Below are 15,883 nucleotides of genomic sequence, written 5' to 3'. Positions count from 1 at the left end.
TAACTGGCACCACCGTCAAGCAGTGCAAACTCACGCTTATAATCCAATTTAGGTATTGTAAGTGTGAGAATACCATGGCCAACACAAAAAATACAATGAGGCATTTGATCTACTGTCGATTTTGCAGGTTTTCCCACCTACAAAGAATGGAGAGGTCTGTAAATTTTAGCACTGGTACACTTCAACTGTGAGAGACAGAATCTAAAAAAAAAAAATCATAAAATCACATTGTATGATTTTTAAATAATTAAATTGCCTTTTATTGCATGAAATAATATTTGAACACCTACCAACCAGCAATAATTCTGGCTCTCACAGACCTGTTGGTTTTTCTTTAAGAAGCCCTCTTATTCTGCATTCTTTACCTGTATTATTGGCACCTGTTTGAACTTGTTACCTGTATAAAAGACACATGTGCACACACTCCATCAATCACACTGCAACCTATCCACCATGACCAAGACCAAAGAGCTGTCTAAAGTTGAGCTGCAGCTATGAATTATTTCAGTAATCGAGTATTCTATTGATTATTCTGGTGATTAATTGAGTAATCAGATAAAAAGTACTTTTGCGTTTTTAAACAATATCAATAGTCCAGGGCTCTCCCTAAAGCGTGGTCACAACCCGCCGTACTTGCACATGCGTGCAGTCTACTTGCAAAAACGTGGGCTAAATTTGGAGATCCGTACGTCGTAAGTACTGCCTCAGTACGAATTTAGGAGCACGCAGACACACGCAGACACGCCGTAGAGGTTTTAGGGCATGCAGAACTTTCGCTGCGGTCAGGCTGCGGATTCACCAGCAGTACAGATGACGCACGTTGTGAGTACTGCCTCAGTACAGATTCAAAGCAGCACATTTTCATTCAATTACTATTGAATTAACCAAATCCGTACGTAGGCAGTATGGATTACAGCACTCACCACATACTATGGAGGCCGACAGACTTGCATGCACGACGCAGCTTCTCACTTGAACTTGGACTTTATTTCCAAACGTCAGCAACACAGATACTCCACAGCTTCAGTCTGATAACTAGCTGTAACTTTTTGAAGCAAGTAAACACTCGTACAACTGACTGCTGCAGGCTGGACATGCTCATGCATCGCCGACGCCGAAAAACACCTGCCGCTCCGGTCCCACTCATAAAAAAACAAAGCGACCCCACACGCACACACACTGCTTTATTGTCAACTCTCTTTATCGTTACACTCCTAGAGACGTGCGTTGAACGTACTCCCTCCCTCCTCTTGCTACTGCCTCCGTATGTTTCACAAAAACGTAGTGGCTGTGGCATCCGCAGAAAACGTACGGCGAAACAAAACGCACGGTGGGTTGTGACCGGGGCTTAAGCAATGGCACAATGTCGCTGCGCCACTGTTGACATTTTGCTGAAATGGCGATGGGATGTGGTTTCTGTTTTGCTTTGTTTTTCCCCCCAACTTGTACAGTTTAACCTTTTTTTTATTTCATTCATTTAAAAGAAAAAGACAGAAAGCAGAAATGAAATTTACAAAACTTTGAATGAAAAGGAGCAGAGAGTAGAACAAGTCTTATATTTTATACCCTTTTTACAATACAATCTTTCAATTTTAAGTATCATTATTCAACATTATTAAACAGATTACATTTTTGACTTGTCACATACCACTGACTTATTTCATAATTTTAACCATTATTTAAAAGATTACATCCCTAACAGGTTACATTATAAACTTAAAACATTCTAGACATCACTAACAGATCACACCCTAGGCTTTGTCATAGCCCACTGACTTATTTCATAGTTTCATACTTACTTAATAGTCCTTAATTTTAAGGTTTTTTGAGGGTTTTTTTTAAGTTGGTGGACTGGGTCCCTGCATAAATTTTTTTTAATCCCTCTTTCTCTGCAATTCAGCAGATGCATTTCAGCTGGAGGTTGAACATGCAAGCATCGCAGTCAGGTTTTTTATTATTATTATTATTATTATTTTATTTAAGTTACCGTGTTTGTGAAGCATTGTGTGTTGCCCAAAAAAAGCAAAAATTAAAAAGCGAAACACTCAGTGCGAGTCTGAGCAAAACACAGAAGAAAGAATGGACTTTTGCTGAGAGGGCATTTCAGAAACTGTTTGTCAGTGTGGCCAGAGACGGAGCTGTGACTCACCCGGTGTGAGCGGAGTGCTCAGCCCCTGTAGAGCGAGACAGCAGCCGGCCACCGGGCGAGTCACTCCCCATGTAGAGAGGACCATGTGTTTTTTAAAAATAAACACACGGTTTTGCTTTAAATGCACAGTAAGTCTATTTAAGATGATCCGCATAGACCCGCTTTCTCTTAAAAGGCTTTATTTTACTCTGTGTGTCACGTTGGAAAGTGGTAGCTTTTGGATTAGCCTTTACACGGTTTATGGGCATGCTTTAGTCTTGTTCTTTTTTTTTCAGGGGACGTTACAGTGCCACACACAGGCCTGGCATATGTACGACAACTTTAAATGACACTTCGAGGCACAGAATTTGCCTCGAACATTTTTTGTAATTGAATTATTTGAGTTAATCGACTAATCGTTTCAGCCCTAGTCTAAAGACACCAGGGACAAAAACTGTAGATCTGCACAATACTGGGATGGGCTACAGGACAATAAGCAAGCAGCTTGGTGAGAAAGCAATAACTGTTGGTGAAATTATTAGAAAATGGAAGAAACACAAGATGACTGTTAATCTTCCTTGGTCTGGGTCTCCATGCAAGATCTCGCCTCGTGGGGTAAAGATGATTCTGAGAAAGCCCATCACTACACATTAGGACCTGGTCAGTGACTTTAAGAGAGCTGGGATCACAGTTGCAAAGATTACATTAGTAACACACTACGCCGTCATGGTTTTAAAATCCTACAGGGCAGCAAGGTCCCCCTGCTCAAGCCAGCACATGTCCAGGCCCATTTCAAGTTCGCCCGTGACCATCTGGATGATCCAGAGGAGGCATGGGAGAAGGTCATGTAGTCAGATGAGACCATAATAGAGCTTTTTGGTATCAACTCCACTTACCATGTTTAGAGGATGAGATTAACCCCAAGAACACCGTCCCAACCATGAAGCATGGGGGTAGAAACATCATATTTTGGGGGTGCTTTTCTTTAAAGGGGACAGGACGACCGCATCATATTGAAGGGAGGATGGATGGTGTCATGTATAGAGAGATTTTGGCAAACAACCGCGTTCCCTTTGTAAAAGCATTGAAGACGAGTCATGGCTGGGTCTTCCAGCATGACAATGACCCCAAACACACAGCCAGGGCAACTAAGAAGGGGCTCCATAAGAAGCATTTCAAGGTCCTGGAGTGGCTGAGCCAGTCTCCAGACCTGAACGCAATAGAACATCTTTGGAGGGAGCTGAAACACCAAACCTGAAAGATCTGGAGAAGATCCCTGCTGCAGTTTGTGCAAACTTGGTCAAGAACTACAGGAAACATCTGACCTCTGTAATTGCAAACAAAGGTTTCTGTACCAAATATTAAGGTCTGTTTTTCTATTGTATCACATACTTATTTCATGCAATAAAATGCAAAATAATTAGTTAAGAATCTGATTTTATTTTTTAGATTCTGTCTCTCACAGTTGAAGTGTACCTACGATAAAAATTACAGACCTCTCCATTCTTTGTAGGTGGGAAAACGTGCAAAATCAACAGTGGATCAAATACTTATTTTCCTCACTATGATAATCTTCCCTGAGTGGTAGGTGTACTCAGGTGGGGCTCAATTAATGAGTGCATATGCGTCATCTTGTGTTGAAAAGTATACCATATTATTTGTCTCATTACAAAGATGAAAATAAGATACACTTTTTACTATTTATTGCCAAAAATCAGGTCATTACGAGCTAAAACAACAAAAATGGTGACAAAGGCCAGTTTTAGTTTATTCAGTCCAATTCTGAAAAGGTGTCCTTAATTGACCCCTCCCTAGCTATAGCTACTACTCTTTCTACATGTCTATTGTACATTTCTTTGTACATGTCTATGGGATGCAAAACTGACTCACATTTACTATTGGTCCACTAAGATGGTACCAAAGTTCCAGCTGGCCCAAGGACTAATGCAGAAATACTCATTTCAAGCATGTATAATAAACTCTTTTTTTGTTGTTGTTGTTGGACTGCAGGTTATATCATCACCTTCCTCACCATCCTGAACATCATTCTCATTATCGCATCCACAGCCTTCAACAACTGGTGGCTCAGCTTCTGGTTAGGAAAAGGCACCGGGGTGAGAACCACAAACATGCAGTCACAAAGCCACAAATCATATTCAACACATAGGTAAGGTCCTTGGTTCCATTCAACACTTTTACCACTACATGTCCAAACCCACACAACTTGATTTTGGACCTAATTTAAAGGGCCTCTACACTTTCATCCAAATTTTAACTCTGAATATCTAAATGCCTTTCCTATTTGACCTCTCCCTGCACACGCACCTTCCTTTTTCCCCTCTCTCTCACTCTCTCTCTCTCGCCTGCTCTCTCTGGATCAGTTGTGTATAGCGGCCGCCGTGCTGCCCAGGCGGGTTCACATATGAGCCGTGAGATGAACAGGTGAGATGTGTAGATGAAGCAGGCACATGCATGCACACCGCTGCGATCAGCTGTTGTCCCGGCTGGATTGAAAGGAGCATGCGGCACCTCGCACGGTTGAGATGCACAGGCACGCTAACCTGACTGTCCTGTTTTCTCTTTTCTTTTTTGTTTTAGAAAACAAACAATAAGGATATATAAAATAAAAATAGTTAAGTGGGCGAAAGATCTCGGACACGCTGATGCAGCGTCTGTGATCGCAGTATAACATCCAGATTGTGCATCTAATCACACGTCCATTGACAGTCCACCTCATATGTCAGAGGATTCATCTGAATTTTAATGACATCATGGCTGTTAGACCCCGTCCACAGGACCGCAGTGCGTGTCAACGCGTCATGGAGACACGGCGACTAGCTATGACACACGGTGTATTTGGTGTGATTGTGCAATGTTCACCTGTAGTGCACATCATGATTGCGTCTTTGTACATTACAATATTTCCTTTTTGCAGCGAACAGGATCGGGGGGCTCATTGGGGGCACAATCAGGACATACCAATGCAATCAGACTGCTCTCAATGCTGTTGGGTTGCCATTTCAGATGCCAGTTGTATGTCAGTTTGAATGCCATTCAGGCGCACATTCACACAGCAGTATGACCACCGTACAGATATTCCCCAGTTGGACAGCAGCATGACAGTAGTCTGCCTGCTTTCTGTGTTTGTGCTGGCCTGCCAATTTGGCGTATTCCCCTAAGCGCCACACAAATGCTGCGCAGGGAATCTGAATGCAGCTGGACTGCAGCATGACTTGCACAAATGTAGTTTGAATGTCACTTCATATGGCATACGTGCAATTTGTGCTGCAGGTCGAATGCAGTACGACTGCAGGTTGACTTGCACGAATGATGTTCGACTGTCCATTCCTATGGCAGTACAAATGCAGTACGACTGACTCCATCACCATTCGTATGTTTTCCAGCACGAGCCACACATGAACGTGCCGACTGCTGTAGGAATGCTGTGCGAGGTGTTCGAGTGCAGTTTGAATGCAGCACGACTTACACGAATGTTGTTCGAATGTCAGTTCATACGTCATTCATGCAATTCGAGCTCTAATGTGACAGGGTATAACGTTTGCCGTACATAGCGTCTCTGTCATTCTTTTCTCTGCAACATCATCAAACAGTAACAAAATTGGCTCATTAATTGGAGCCAACCAGTTCACAGTGACACGTTTCATGCTGTCACTCTGATTTACACTACCAGTCAAAAGTTTGGACACACCTTTCCAGTCAACTGTATGTATAATCTGATTTATACGTTTTCCATAAATGGCATGAATGTTTGCACTAGTATACTAACAATATTCAATATTTACTGTGTCATTTCTTTGTGTGTGTGTGTGTGTGTGTGTGTGTGTGTGTGTGTGTGTGTGTTTATCGTCACTGGTCACATTTCATTTCAGTCAGCCAACGTGTCCAATTCAGACAGTGGTGACATCTCGAAGAATCCACAGAAATGGTTCTACCAGATGATTTATGGCGTGATGGTGGTTGTTATGGCCATACTTGCCGTCATAAAATGCTTCTCCTACACTCATGCCACCTTGAATGCGTCATGCAAACTCCATGACTCCATGTTCAAGAAGGTATCGTCCAATAAACATGTTAAGCGTGGAATAAATGAAACCATTAATCAGTGTGTTTGGTGATCTTCGTATTTTTTAAGTAACAGTCAGTGAGTGGATGATGCAGAAAATTTCTCTGTTTTGCTTTCTCAGATTATAACGAGTCCCATGAGTTTCTTTGACACGACACCAACAGGCCGTATTCTCAACCGCTTCTCCAGAGACCAGGATGAGCTGGACAGCATGCTGCCCATCAACATTGACCCATTCCTCCAGTTGTCATTGTTGGTCACCTTCACTATCATCATTGTGGCAGCTGCCTTCCCGCCCTTACTGGTGGCTGTGATCATTCTGGGAGCTGTGTTCACTCTCTTGCTGCTGTGAGTTAATTCTTGTTTGTTTGTTGCCGTGGACTTTTGTCCTGTGATGGTATGGTGATCTGTCCAGGATGTGCCCTAATCCTTGTGTGTTGTGTTACTCAGAATAGCAAAGGTTCTGTCCTCTCAGGGAGGCCACTTAAACAATCACACATTCAAAGATGAGTTCCATGACATGTAAAGTGGATGAGATCAGGATGTTCTGCTTCCGTGGTCACTGGTGGTGCTGAAGCTCTTCCACCTGAAGTAATTAATACGTTTCATCTTGACTGATGTAACTCTTTACCCAATAATGCAGTGAAGTGCTACACAAGCTTTATTTTCCTTGTCCAACATTTTCTCAACGAGACATCATTGTAGTTAGAAATATGTTACTAGTCTGGACAAGCGCATGATGTAAAAAACACAACTATGAGGGCTTTCATTTACAAAACTGTTGTGTTTGTTGTAATCACCTGTAATTTCTTTGACTTTCCATTGGCTAAATGTGGTTAAATTATCATGCAGATTCTAATAATGACAGTTAATCATGTCATGGCCTGTAATCAGAGAGAGATGACCAGAGTGTGCGCCAATTACAGGGGCATCACACTACTCAGCCTCCCTGGTAAAGTCTACTCCAGGGTGCTGGAAAGGAGGGTTCGGCCGAGAGTCGAACCTCTGATTGAAGAGGAGCAATGCGGGTGCCGTCCTGGTCGTGGAACAACCGACCAGCTCTTCACTCTCACAAGGATCCTGGAGGGTGCCTGGGAGTATGCCCTGCCAGTCTACATGTGTTTTGCGGACTTGGAGAAGGCATATGATCGGGTTCCCCCTTGAGATACTGTGGGAGGTGCTGCGGGAGTATGGAATGCGGGGTCCCTTCTTAGGGCCATCCAATCTGTACTCACAAAGTGAGAGCTGTGTTCGGGTGCGCAACAATAAGTTAGACTCGTTTCCGGTGGGGGTTGGCCTACGCCAGGACTGCACCTGATCACCAATCATGTTTGTGATATCCATGGACAGAATATCGAGGCGTAGTTGGTGGGAGGAGGGTTTCCAGTTTGGTGGGCTCAGGGTCTCATCGCTGCTTTTTTGCAGACAATGTGGTCCTGTTGGCTTCATCACTCTGTCACCTCCGACACTCACTAGATCAGTTTGCAGCCGAGTGTGAAGCGGCTGGGATGGGGATCAGCACCTCTAAATCTGAGGCTATGGTTCTCAGCAGCAAATCGATGGATTGCCTACTCCAGGTAGGGAATGTGGTCTTGCTCCAAGTGAAGGAGTTCAGGTACCTCGGGGTCTTGTTCACGAGTGAGGAGACAATGGAGCATGAGATTGGCCGGAGAATTGGAACAGCAGGGGCGGTATTGCATTGACTCTCCCGTACTGCTGTGACAAAAATGGAGCTGAACCACAGCCCCAATTCCAATGAAGTTAGGATGTTGTGTAAAATGTAAATAAAAACAGAATAAAATGATTTGCAAAATCATTGTGTGTGAGCGGATGCAATACATCACGGTTAGACATTTGTCACCCTGGTTGCCTGGATAATTTTATTTACATTTCACACAACGTCCCAACTATGAAGGGTCAAAGTGATCAAAATTTATTGAAATATTGAATGTGGTAAATATGTGGTGAAAATGAAAGCAGTAAAACAATTAATGTGGTTAAAAGTGAAAGCAGTAAATATTGAATGTGGTTAAAAATCAAAAGGGTAAAACTGGACTTGATAAAAATGGAAGGTATGAAGTACTGAACATAAAAATGAGTGACGTAAAAAACAACATCTGATTAATATTGCCCCTTTGAAAATTAAATTTGGATGCCACTAAAATCACATTATGGTAAATATTAATCTTACAAATATTATGTCTTAAAAATATAACATTGGCTAATTTAATTCACTGCCTCGATCTTAGTACCTCTGCTTTACACACTTCAGTTGTATCATTTGCTGGACTCGATTTAATGTTGAATGTTTTCATTCACTGCCTCAGTTTTAGCAGGTCCACTTTACACACTTCACTTTTATCATTCACCGCGTCAACTGTGCAATTTTGCTCACTTCCATGTAAATGGGGAATCTTCTTCACAGACTAAAGTTAATTATGGAGTTCCACAAGGTTCTGTGCTAGGACCAATTTTATTCACTTTATACATGCTTCCCTTAGGCAGTATTATTAGACGGTATTGTTTAAATTTTCATTGTTACCAGATGATACCCAGCTTTATCTATCCATGAAGCCAGAGGACACACACCAATTAGCTAAACTGCAGGATTGTCTTACAGACATAAAGACATGGATGACCTCTAATTTCCTGCTTTTAAACTCAGATAAAACTGAAGTTATTGTACTTGGCCCCACAAATCTTAGAAACATGGTGTCTAATCAGATCCTTACTCTGGATGGCATTACCCTGACCTCTAGTAATACTGTGAGAAATCTTGGAGTCATTTTTGATCAGGATATGTCATTCAAAGCGCATATTAAACAAACATGTAGGACTGATTTTTTGCATTTACGCAATATCTCTAAAATTAGAAAGGTCTTGTCTCAGAGTGATGCTGAAAAACTAATTCATGCATTTATTTCCTCTAGGCTGGACTATTGTAATTCATTATTATCAGGTTGTCCTAAAAGTTCCCTAAAAAGCCTTCAGTTAATTCAAAATGCTGCAGCTAGAGTACTAATGGGGACTAGAAGGAGAGAGCATATCTCACCCATATTGGCCTCTCTTCATTGGCTTCCTGTTAACTCTAGAATAGAATTTAAAATTCTTCTTCTTACTTATAAGGTTTTGAATAATCAGGTCCCATCTTATCTTAGGGACCTCATAGTACCATATCACCCCAATAGAGCGCTTCGCTCTCAGACTGCAGGCTTACTTGTAGTTCCTAGGGTTTGTAAGAGTAGAATGGGAGGCAGAGCCTCAGCTTTCAGGCTCCTCTCCTGTGGAACCAGCTCCCAATTCAGATCAGGGAACAGACACCCTCTCTACTTTAAGATTAGGCTTAAAACTTTCCTTTTTGCTAAAGCTTATAGTTAGGGCTGGATCAGGTGACCCTGAACCATCCCTTAGTTATGCTGCTATAGACGTAGACTGCTGGGGGGTTCCCACGATGCACTGTTTCTTTCTCTTTTGCTCTGTATGCACCACTCTGCATTTAATCATTAGTGATCGATCTCTGCTCCCCTCCACAGCATGTCTTTTTCCTGGTTCTCTCCCTCAGCCCCAACCAGTCCCAGCAGAAGACTGCCCCTCCCTGAGCCTGGTTCTGCTGGAGGTTTCTTCCTGTTAAAAGGGAGTTTTTCCTTCCCACTGTAGCCAAGTGCTTGCTCACAGGGGGTCGTTTTGACCGTTGGGGTTTTACATAATTATTGTATGGCCTTGCCTTGCAGTATAAGGCGCCTTGGGGCAACTGTTTGTTGTGATTTGGCGCTATATAAAAAAAAACTGATTGATTGATTGATTGACTTCCACTGGACCGGAATACGGCAGCAGCCACTGTTGCGACAGCGGAAATTTGTAGTCCAGAGCCACTGCGCATGTCACTGACCGCGGGGTGGCACCATTGGGAGTCGCAGGTGAAGAGCGCCCAAATCTAAAAGGGCTTTTCTACTTCACAAAAGTAGCACTACTCGACTCGACTCTACTCGGTTTTTTGCTTGTTTATTAGGATTAGTACCTGGTACCGAGTGCTTTTTTTAGTACCTGCTCAGCAGCAGTTCCAAGCGAGCCGAGCCAATACTAAAATGTGACGTCAACAGGCTGCTGATTGGACAGAGAATGTCGTCACTGGACGAGTCATGAGCGCGCCGTCCGAGAGGAGTATCAAACCCACCATTTTTAAATAGTCACAGCGGCGTTACAAAATCCGGGGGTTTTCTTTCGTTTCACGGCGAGGTTTTTTTTTTTTTATTTACTTGCACTGGTCCATGGATGAGTTGCGGACGTTTGTGTTTGGTGGCGGAGGAGAGAATACAGAGGTGGATGAAGCGACCCGAAATGAGAAAATGGCAGCACTTTGCTTTGGCCGCGCCCGGCTCACCGGACATTACAGCAACGCAGAGAACAGCTGAAACAGCTCAACAGTGATTACAGGACCACAACGACCGGAGAAGGCCAGACTGTAAGGGCTGGAAACGGTTCGACCGCAGGAACGCTGTTTATGGACACCGACCGACGAGCACCCGGAGGCAGGATGACCGCAACTCACCCACGGCATTGTTGGAAGCGGCGGATGGTAAGTGGTTTTGTGACTTTGTAGTCTGCTTGAAAGCACCGTTTAACGTTACTTATCCCATTGGTGGGAAGCACACTTTAATGAAAATTTTGAGTCTAAACTTGTGTTAAAGTAACATCGTTGTCTCATGTATGCGGACACAGTAAGCTAGCTGACTGCTAACTAGCAAGCTAGCTAACGCTGTGCTCCACTTTAAAGTATTAACTTCTGACAGAAAAACACCTAAAGTCAGCATGACAACAAACGTTTACATCTAATTTACTGCCATCACTGTATTTTTTTGTAACATGTCGTGATTTTGTGTTTTTGTTGAAGAATCCAGTTCCATAAGCGAGGAGGGTTCAACCATCAACGTCCAGCACCACAGCAACGTGTCATCACTGGGAAGAATAATGTCTCACATCACGTAGCTTTTAGCTCCAAAATGTATTTCCCAAATACGATGTGTGTGTGTAATATATATACGAGGTCTATTAGAAAAGTATCCGACCTTATTATTTTTTTCAAAAACCATATGGATTTGAATCACGTGTGATTACATCAGACATGCTTGAACCCTCGTGGGCATGCGAGAGTTTTTTCACGCCTGTCGGTTACGTCATTCGCCTGTGGGCAGTCTTTGAGTGAGGAGTCGTCCACCCGCTCGTCGATTTTTTTCATTGTTTAGGAATGGCTCAGAGACTGTTGCTTTGTTTGATAAAATTTTTTCAAAACTGTAAGGCACAACTGAGTGGACACCATTCAATAAATTCAGCTGGTTTTCGGTAAAAATTTTAACGGCTGATGAGAGATTTTGGTCTGGTAGTGTCGCTTTAAGGACGGTCCACGGCGCCTGACGGCGATCTGCGCTTCGAGGCGGCAGCGTCTCGCCGTTTCAAGTTGAAAACTTCCACATTTCAGGCTCTGTTGATGCAGTAAGTCGTCAGAGAACAGAGAACTTTCAGAAGAAGTCGGCATGAGGAGTTTATTCGGACATTCCATTGTTAACGGTCATTTTGTAATGAAAGAACGTGCGGGCAGAGTCGCATGTCGGGCTGGACCCGACCGCGGGGGGTCGCGGCAGGAAAAACACCTCCGTTGGAAATCTTAACGGGCAAGTTGGAACATGCCCAAGCTGTTAAACAATTTCTCAGTTACTCACTTGTTGAAGCCATTAAAAGCCGCCTGAATTCTACAAATGGTTTTCAACACGGAGGTGTTTTTCCTGTCGCGGCGCACCACAGATTTGCCGAGTCGTCACGGAAACGACTCGGCGAATTTGCGCGTACGTCTTTCATTAAAAAAATGTCCTTAAACAGTGGAATGTCCGCATAAATTCCTCATGCCGGCCTCTTCTGAATCTTCTCTGTTCTCTCACGATGTCCTGGGTGAATTAAGCCTTAAATTAGGATGTTTTCAGCTCGAAACAGGCCGACGACAGCGCCTGGAAGCGCTGCAGGACGTCCCGCTCCGTGGGAAGTCCTTACACCGACAGAAACACCCCATAATCTCTCATCAGCCGTTAAACCTTTCACAGAAAACCAGCTTAATTTCTCAAATAGTGTCCACTCGGATATTCCTCACAGGTCCAGAAAAAATTTTGATAAAGCAACGCGCGCCGTCTCGAGCAGCGTGTGAAACAAAGGAATTCAGCCGAGAGGGCGGGACCACATCTCACTCAAGGCCTGCCCACAGGGAAATGACGTCACCGACACGCGTGAAAAAACTCACGCATGCGCACGAGGGTTCAAGCATGAATGGTGTAATCGCATGCCATTCAAATCCATATAGTTAAAAAAAAAATAAAAGGGTCGGTTTATTATCTAAGAGACCTCGTATATATATATATACATATATATATATATATATATATATATACTGTATATGTGTGTGTGTATATATACACACACAGGGTGACATCCCCCCCAAAAAGAAAAGCCATAAAATATTGTAAAAAAAAAAAAAAAAAAAAAAAAAAAAAAATCCACTAAGGTCCAGCAAATTTTACTGGACCTTCCCCAAAGTTTCAGTTATCTTAGTTGCTTTGCATAAAAGTCATGTTCTTTCAAATTATGCTCCATATGGTATATATATATATATATATATATATATATATATATATATACACTCAACAAAAATATAAACGCAACCCTTTTGGTTTTGCTCCCATTTTGTATGAGATGAACTCAAAGATCTAAAACTTTTTCCACATACACAATATCACCATTTCCCTCAAATATTGTTCACAAACCAGTCTAAATCTGTGATAGTGAGCACTTCTCCTTTGCTGAGATAATCCATCCACCTCACAGGTGTGCCATACCAAGATGCTGATTAGACACCATGATTAGTGCACAGGTGTGCCTTAGACTGCCCACAATAAAAGGCCACTCTGAAAGGTGCAGTTTTGTTTTATTGGGGGGGGGGATACCAGTCAGTATCTGGTGTGACCACCATTTGCCTCATGCAGTGCAATACATCTCCTTCACATAGAGTTGATCAGGTTGTCAGTTGTGGCCTGTGGAATGTTGGTCCACTCCTCTTCAATGGCTGTGCGAAGTTGCTGGATATTGGCAGGAACTGGTACACGCTGTCGTATACGCCGGTCCAGAGCATCCCAAACATGCTCAATGGGTGACATGTCCGGTGATTATGCCGGCCATGCAAGAACTGGGACATTTTCAGCTTCCAAGAATTGTGTACAAATCCTTGCAACATGGGGCCGTGCATTATCCTGCTGCAACATGAGGTGATGTTCTTGGATGTATGGCACAACAATGGGCCTCAGGATCTCGTCACGGTATCTCTGTGCATTCAAAATGCCATCAATAAAATGCACCTGTGTTCTTCATCCATAACAGACACCTGCCCATACCATAACCCCACTGCCACCATGGGCCACTCGATCCACAACACTGACATCAGAAAACCACTCACCCACACGACGCCACACACGCTGTCTGCCATCTGCCCTGGACAGTGTGAACCGGGATTCATCCGTGAAGAGAACACCTCTCCAACGTGCCAAACGCCAGCGAATGTGAGCATTTGCCCACTCAAGTCGGTTACGACGACGAACTGGAGTCAGGTCAAGACCCCGATGAGGACGACGAGCATGCAGATGAACGTCCCTGAGACGGTTTCTGACAGTTTGTGCAGAAATTCTTTGGTTATGCAAACCGATTGTTTCAGCAGCTGTCCGAGTGGCTGGTCTCAGACGATCTTGGAGGTGAACATGCTGGATGTGGAGGTCTTGGGCTGGTGTGGTTACACGTGGTCTGCGGTTGTGAGGCTGGTTGGATGTACTGCCAAATTCTCTGAAACGCCTTTGGAGACGGCTTATGGTAGAGAAATGAAAATTCAATACACGAGCAACAGCTCTGGTTGACATTCCTGCTGTCAGCATGCCAATTGCACGCTCCCTCAAATCTTGCGACATCTGTGGCATTGTGCTGTGTGATAAAACTGCACCTTTCAGAGTGGCCTTTTATTGTGGGCAGTCTAAGGCACACCTGTGCACTAATCATGGTGTCTAATCAGCATCTTGATATGGCACACCTGTGAGGTGGGATGGATCTCAGCAAAGCAGAAGTGCTCACTATCACAGATTTAGACTGGTTTGTGAACAATATTTGAGGGAAATGGTGATATTGTGTATGTGGAAAAAGTTTTAGATCTTTGAGTTCATCTCATACAAAATGGGAGCAAAACCAAAAGTGTTGCATTTATATTTTTGTTGAGTGCATATATATATATATATATATATATATATATATATATATATATATTTTAAACTTGCTTTTGTTAATCACTTCCCATTTCTACCTTCATTATTGTCCAGGTAAGAGAAAAAGGAGCCTGTTCCAGCAGGAGAATCTGTCTATCCTGAGTGATGTTGAGGTTGAAGCTGAACTAGATTCAGTGTGATCGACACATCCGACTGATCCTCGAAGAAGCAACGCAGGTGGAAGCTGCATCTACTCGGGCAATCCTTGACGTGCTGGGCGAGCTTATCCACGCGATGCATGACCGGGGCATGTGTCCTGCGTCCCCACCCCAGGACTATAGACACATGGAACTTTTGTATAGTTTGTGTTGCACAGATTTATTTTTATTTATTTTTTTTTTTTTTTGGGGGGGGGGGGGGGGGTATTTGCTCTTCTTTTAGTTGCAGTAAACAATTTGACTTATGTGATTTATCATAACTTGTCATTTCTGGTTGAGTCAACAGTAAAAAACATTTTGTTGTTGACGTTTTGGTATGATGATGGTTAATTTCTAAGAATTTTAATTTGGGATTTGCTACTGCAGAAGACACTGCACATTACACCTGGCTAAATCTTTACAAAGATGCTGGAATAATCATGTCGAAACTGAGATTTTAGCAAATGGTATTTAACATGAAAAGGTTTAGTCACTTCAGTGAAGACACCATTACATCAAGGAATTCTGGCTGTACTATAGGTGTAGGGTTTGTGGTGTATAATTCTGCTGGATGACTGATACCAAACCAGAAGTAATTAATTCAGATATTTTGAATAACCAGTTTTACTGTCTATTTACTTCCATTTACATTTATGACCCCATTAAATGTAAAACTTATTTTAGTACAGGATTTTGCTTAAACAGCTTTTCAAACTGTTAGCATTTAATTTAAATCAGTAAACCTTGGTAACTTTTACAAATCAAATTGATTTTACACAAAAGTGGAGACATTTTAGCAAAAAGTACAAAAATTTATTAAAAATTCACAGTGAAACATAACCGGTGTATAACGTGTAGGCAAATGACAGGTATCCCATTCTGTGGCATGAACCTGCCATGAGCAGTGTCTCTGAGAAAACCATCTAAAACACGCACATACAGCAAGCCTCTCTTCATTGGCTTCCTGTTAATTCTAGAATAGAATTTAAAATTCTTCTTCTTACTTATAAGGTTTTGAATAATCAGGTCCCATCTTATCTTAGGGACCTCGTAGTACCATATCACCCCAATAGAGTGCTTCGCTCTCAGACTGCAGGCTTACTTGTAGTTCCTAGGGTTTGTAAGAGTAGAATGGGAGGCAGAGCCTTCAGCTTTCAGGCTCCTCTCCTGTGGAACCAGCTCCCAATTCAGA

General features: G+C 42.8%; 1 protein-coding gene across 1 annotated transcript in view; it reads left to right on the top strand.

Moving 5' to 3' along the window:
* The window catches only part of abcc12 (ATP-binding cassette, sub-family C (CFTR/MRP), member 12), a 133,078-nt gene that overhangs the window by 98,918 nt on the left and 18,277 nt on the right, over window positions 1-15,883 (top strand). The window contains 3 exon segments of the mRNA XM_034162832.1: window positions 4,139-4,242; window positions 6,019-6,201; window positions 6,334-6,560. Of these exon segments, the coding sequence (XP_034018723.1) occupies window positions 4,139-4,242; window positions 6,019-6,201; window positions 6,334-6,560 (514 nt within the window).

Source organism: Thalassophryne amazonica, chromosome 2 (assembly GCF_902500255.1).
Source record: "Thalassophryne amazonica chromosome 2, fThaAma1.1, whole genome shotgun sequence".
Taxonomy (NCBI): domain Eukaryota; kingdom Metazoa; phylum Chordata; class Actinopteri; order Batrachoidiformes; family Batrachoididae; genus Thalassophryne; species Thalassophryne amazonica.
Note: the sequence above shows the minus strand (reverse complement) of the source record. Positions and strands in the feature narration are given on the sequence as shown.